Source organism: Chroicocephalus ridibundus, chromosome 8 (genome assembly GCF_963924245.1).
Source record: "Chroicocephalus ridibundus chromosome 8, bChrRid1.1, whole genome shotgun sequence".
Taxonomy (NCBI): Eukaryota; Metazoa; Chordata; class Aves; order Charadriiformes; family Laridae; genus Chroicocephalus; species Chroicocephalus ridibundus.
Genome location: NC_086291.1, coordinates 53,766,785 through 53,772,784, shown reverse-complemented (window position 1 = coordinate 53,772,784; position 6,000 = coordinate 53,766,785). Strand labels below are relative to the sequence as shown.

The window sequence follows — 6,000 nt, the reverse complement described above, 5'->3', positions numbered from 1 at the left end:
CATCCCCAGCTCCGCAGCCCTGGAGCAGCGATGCCGCACCGAGTCCGCCCCAGGCGCTCGGGAAGCCTCTGAGCAGCAAAAGGATCTTCCAGCCGGCCTCACGTGCCAGCCCCGGGGTTATTCCCTGGCTGGAGCTGCAGAAATCTGTAGCCTGTATCCAGTGTGGGAGAGGTAATGGGACCCAGCCCTGGCAGCGACACGCCTCTTGGCCCCACATCAGACAGGTCCACAGGGCTGCCTGCGACTCCTGTATTTAGAACCACCGCCCCGCTCCTGCCCATGCCGGGTTTGGCTCCTGCCTTGCCGGCAACGCGTTTTCCCATGCAGCCGTGGAAACCTTCACTGACAATGTCTGGTAAAAGCCTCACACGATTTCTGATCCTTTGGGGCCCTTCTGGTCAAATGACATGATTTGGAGTTCTAGAAAAGCCTTGGACATGAACTAAAATCTCTTTCTCTTTTTTTTTGGCAGGTCAAACGCTGCGCTCACATGAGGTCTCACCTTGCCTGCTCCCACACACGTGCCTGCCAGCTCGGGTGCCTTTTTAAGCACACTTAACAGCACTCTCATCCCGGTGTGAACGGGCAAAAGGCATGAGGTAGCTCTCCCGTCAGGCAGTGTGCGACTCCAGCTCTCACCTACCAGCTGCCCACATTTTGCATTCTGGCCACAAGCGTTTGTTTGCTGATGCTGAGCAATTTGGGGCAGGAGAGGAGCTCAGGCAGACGAGTGCGAGCAGAGCAGCTCCCCACCGGTTATGCCACTGCTGTGTGCCGTGACCCCACTTATTTGTTCCTCGCCGTTTGAGAGCACCATTTCATCTATAATTTAATTCCAGGCCTCCAGAGTAGCCACTTCTTGTGTCCACGTCCGTCCTCCCCACGTCCCCTCCAGGGATGCCTTTCCTCCCTCTCCTGCCCTGGGCTCTGCAACCTTTTGCTTTGCCCGGCTCAGCTGAGTCTTCCTGGAGAGCAAATGCTGCTGCGTAGAAAGTGGTATCGGCGTTTTGTTAGATGGTGCTTTTCTTTCTTCCTCTCGGTTGGTATTGAACTGCAGTGGCAAAGAGCACTCATTCTGAAGATGATGTCTCGGGTGAGATGTCTAACTCAGGTCCCGACTGCTCAGCAGTCATTAAACATCTCAGGGAAGGTGTTCCAGGAACTTGGATGTTAACCTTGTGGTCCTGGACTGATTCCAGCTCGTTTAATTACAGCCTTCATAGCTGAAATCTGCTCTGCACTTTTGACCAGTTATGGGATATTTTTTTTCCCCGTCTCCTCTAAGCCGCTGAGCAGCCTCGCTGCGAGCTGCCGCATTCCCCACGTGAGCCGAAGCAATAAGCAATTACGGCTGCTCCCGCTCCCAAGATTCTCAAGTTCGTTGTATTTTCTGGTTACTTAACAATTTGGGATTCTGCAAAGTATCACCGGCTCACCAATACAGTAAAGTTTTACCTGTTTAATCTGGATAATCTAACCAGTACAGGAGTATACATGATGCACATACATGCCGTTGTTGGAAAGTACGTGAACTTTATTATTCATGTAAGTAACATATAATATAAAAAACTCTTGTGAAAAAAATATAAAAAGTAATTTGAAGTAAGAAATAACGTAATGCAAACTAAAGAACCTACACACACTCCCTTATAATGAAAAACTGGATGAGTATAAAACCACTGTATGAGTATATACACATATATATGAGCGTGTATGTGTGCATGTGTATATATATATATGTACACTCTATGGTTATAAAAGTGTATTAAGGTGTTTTTTAAACTCACACCTTGTGTGCCTGGGATGAATTTCCCCCCTTCGGCAAGCCTTTGCGAGCCGTGCAGGGTTATTAAAGTCGCGTTTCGGTACCACGTCCCCCGGCGTGAGCGGGTTTGGGGACAGGGGAGCCCCGGACCGGGAGGCGGGCGATGCCCTGGGGGCTGGATGTGCCCCTGCTCCACAGAAAGCCCCGGTTTCGGTGTGCGGGCGCCTCTCCAGCGATGGGGGGAGGTTCTTTCTGAGGTGATTCAGCTCACGGACCCGGCAGAAGGTGGGTTGTCCGCCCGGTGAGGGGCGAGGTGGCGGCCGCCCCCTCAGAGAGGGCCGTTCCCTCAGCACCTGCCCTGGGAAGGGCCCGGGGCCTGGCCCGCCCGGACCTGCAGGCGGCGCCGCGCCCCCGCCGAGCCCATCCACCGCAGCGGGGCGGCCAGGCCCGCCGCCGCCGCTGCTGCCGAGGGAGGCCGGGGAAGGCGGTGGCGGCGGGCTCGGCTCCCGCTCCGCCCCGCATCCCCTCCCACCCCCGCCCCGCCGGCTCCGCCCCGGAGGCCGGCACGCTGGCTCGCTCCCTGCCTGGGAACATGGCCGAAGTCGGGGAGGACAGCAGCGGGGCGCGGGCTCTGCTGGCGCTGCGTTCGGCGCCCTGCAGCCCCGCCGCCGCGCCCCCTCCCGGGCCGCCGCCCCCGGCCGCGCCGCCCGCCGCCGCCGGCCCGGTGCTGGCGCGGCTGCAGGGCCGCGAGTTCGAGTTCCTCATGCGGCAGCCGGCCGTCACCATAGGCCGCAACTCCTCGCAGGGCTCGGTGGACGTCAACATGGGGCACTCCAGCTTCATCTCCCGGCGGCACCTGCAGCTCAGCTTCCAGGAGCCGCACTTCTACTTGCGCTGCCTCGGCAAGAACGGCGTCTTCGTGGACGGCGCCTTCCAGCGCCGCGGCGGCCCGGCCCTACAGCTCCCGCCGCAGTGAGTGCCGCCGCCGAGGCGGGCCGGGGGCGCGGGGGCGGCGGCCCCGCGGGGCTGGGCCCGCTCCGCAGGGAGAGGGAGAGCCCGCGGCCTGCGGGGAGGGAGCCGGGGAAGGGCCTGAGGGGGCGGAAAGGGACCCCTCCGCCCCGGGGAGGGGACGTGGGGCTGGGTGGAGAGGGGCCAAGGAGGAGGAGGGGGACGGTGAGGGGTCCCTCGGTCCCATCGAGGAGACGGGAGAAGGGCCTGAGGTGATGGTGAGGGGCTGCCTGTGAGGAAGGGGAGGCTGAGGGACACACATACCCCCCCAGTTCACAGAGGGCCTGAGGTGATGGTGAGGGGCCACCTCTGATGAAGGGGATGGTGAGGGACCCTCTTGCCCACAGAGGGCCTGAGGGGACAGTGAGGGACTGTCTCTGAAGAAGGTGGTCTTGAGGCCCTCCCCAGACCACAGAGAGCCTGAGGGGACAGTGAGGGTCTCCTCGCTTGAAGTTGGTCACAGCGGGCGAGGGACCCTCTGTGCAATGACAGAGTGACACCCCCCACCCAGTGGAGGTCCCGAGATGGCACTGAGACATGTCCACCTGGTGACCAACCAGCAGGTCTGCCCCAATGTCAACAAAGGATGTCCTCACCTTCCCAGTCTTGCTGCCATCCACGACTGAGAAAGGGGATCATGTTTGTCAGGGCTGGGGCTGCTCCCCCCTGAGAGAACCACGTCTGGGGAGAAAGTGTGAGCCCCTCGCCCCAGGGCGCTCCTCTAGCGGGCTGTCCCTATGGCCATTGTCCTCCACGCCTGCCTGCCAACAGGCTCCTGTTCAACTGCTGATGGTTAAGAAGTTTCCAAAAGATAAATGAGAGAAGGACTCTTGTCAGTGCTCTGAAACTTGCTACACCCAGGTCTTGTCTTCCCTGGAAAAGATCTAGTGGAAAAAGTTGGAAAACCACTTTGGCAGGGTGCTTATTTTAGGGTTGGCAAGTTGGATGTTGTTCCTGGTGTCTCTCTGGGGCAACAGGAATAAAGGGGGAGTTGGACCAGGACCCCCGGAGAGCAGGCGCCCAAGGTGTCTTTCCTTCGTTGAGGAAGGGGAGAGAGCAGCAGGAGGGTTTTCTGTGCTAGCAGGGAGGTGGTCACCTATGCCGTGTTTTAGATGAACTCTCTTGCAGAAAGAAGAACAAGGTTGATCTATTTCTTCCTCTGAAAACATTGTTTATGGTTGCTGAGCACTGTCCAACGACTGCAGCGCTTCACCCCGGGGGCGGCAGCGTGGTAGTGGTGGGTGATGTAATTCCTGCGTGCATCTCTTCAGGTCGTACTAAACAGACTGTGCCTAATGCCACCTCTGAGTGAAAACATGCCATAAAGGCAGGAGATTGGGGTTTTTTTATGATGTTCCACTAGGCTTTTTGTTGTTTGTATAAAACATCTGTTTTCATCTGGCAGTTGTTGGCTTTGGTACCAGTTACCTCCAGCACCAGGGTCCTGGAGTTATCCCTCTCTCGCCAGCCTGTTGCTCAGGGGAGGGTTTTTTAATTACTCATTTCCTCTGCAGGCTGCTTCATTTTGTACTTAGTAATTTAGTTATAACTCCCTAGCTGCTTGCTCTCTGAGGCGTTTTGGTTTGTAACATGTTTCGTTTTCTAAAAGAGATGTCCTTTAGTGTCTATTTAATTAATCTTGCTTTGTAAAACAAGACCACCCGAAGCCCAGGGCACTTCTGTTGTCGCTCCCTCTGGCTCTGGGTTTATCTGTGTGAGCTCTCTCCTCCCTGTCATTCTGATTCTTCAGTTGGTTAATCATAAGCATTGTGCTTGAAAACTCTCTCAAGCAGCGACTTTGTTGCTTATTTCTCTCCCCTTCCATTCTCTCGTGACTCCTGGAGTGGGACTGGCAATTTTCCTTCTTCATCGCTTTAAAGGGAGGAGTTTAATGTACAGTTGTGAACTCTGCACAATAAGGCATCCTCTTTGCTTGGCTGCTGTGTGAGCTACATAAATAAACTTGATGCTCCTCCCTTTCTGACTTCCAGAGTAGGAAAATGTTTTGCATCAATCTAAAGGAATTTGCCCCCTCGCTTCTAACAGGTAAACAACTCCTTGCCTTCTGCTGGCCAGTCAAGGGTTTTTAACCCAGATCGGGAAAAAAAAAATCCTGTTGGAGCTTGTTACACACAGTCTCGATGGACAGCTGTTCTCCTGTCCACTGTTATCTCCACTCTTGAAAAATCAGACAGTTCCCCCCCAGCCACCCCCCTCCACACACACACACGTAGACAAATCTTCCCCCCTCCCTCAGTAAATAAAACAAAGTGCTGGTTGGTGCCATTTCTTTTCTGTGGAGAAGCCTGTGTGCTTACTGCGAGCCAACTAATACCATCAAAAATAGAACAAAGTGAAGATAAGTCTTAGTACACAGACTTTATGGTACAAACTGTACATTATTTTGATTTATATTATTTTATGGTAACACTACTGTCCTGTTTGATACGGCCACAGCTATTCCATGTACCAGCAGAATGTACAGCTTAGGTTAAATTCCAGGAATTAATGGCTGTTCCATTCAATGATTTAGATGGGAGGTCCTTGTGATGTGGGGAGCTCTTGCTGGTAATCTTCTAAGAACCAGTTGTTTGAATGGTTGTCCTCTTTCTTGGTTTGGTTTTTTTTTTTTTCACCTGTAAAGGATAGCAGAAATATGCAGAGTCCTGTTTCTTTTGGACCCATGCAATCACTGCTGCTGTTATATTTCAGGCAAAAGAGGTGGTTGTGTATCATGAATGGAGATAGAGGGTCCCAGGAATAAAAGGTGTATTTCAGGTGCAATCCATACTATTTGTTTAAAAAAAATAGATTGTGGGCTCATAGATTCTGTTTCTGAGGTTTCTTCTCACCTCGCATTTTCTGTATAAATCTTCTCTGTTATAAGCCCTCTTCTAAGTTCAGAAGTAGTTTTTCCTAAAATTTATGGAAGACTTTGTCAGGAGGGGTGGGGAAGGGAGGACAGAGGAAGAGTTTCTGAGACCTTTCTCGGTGACTGGAGGTACCTCCTACCGCTGTTCAAAACTGTTCAAAGTCAAGGGCCTTCGAAAAGTTCCCTATCACTTCATCCATCGACATCACGCGTCTGTGTAATCTGCTGTAACCAGAATTTCACTGCTGGGCGGGAGTATCATATTTCACAGCTGTGTTGTTATGGAAGATTGTATTTCACAGATGTGATGACATAACTGTGAAGTATAATTAAACAGTAATGACCAACAAGGAGG

At 53.5% G+C, this 6,000-nt stretch overlaps 1 protein-coding gene across 2 annotated transcripts in view; it reads left to right on the top strand.

Annotated features, from left to right (window-relative positions):
- The first annotated feature begins 2,357 nt into the window (after window positions 1–2,357).
- The window catches only part of FOXK1 (forkhead box K1), a 57,541-nt gene continuing 53,898 nt past the window's right edge, over window positions 2,358–6,000 (top strand). For both annotated transcript variants that reach the window (XM_063343122.1, XM_063343121.1), the window contains exon 1: window positions 2,358–2,737. In XM_063343122.1, the coding sequence (XP_063199192.1) occupies window positions 2,358–2,737 (380 nt within the window). The remainder of the gene's footprint in view (window positions 2,738–6,000) is intronic.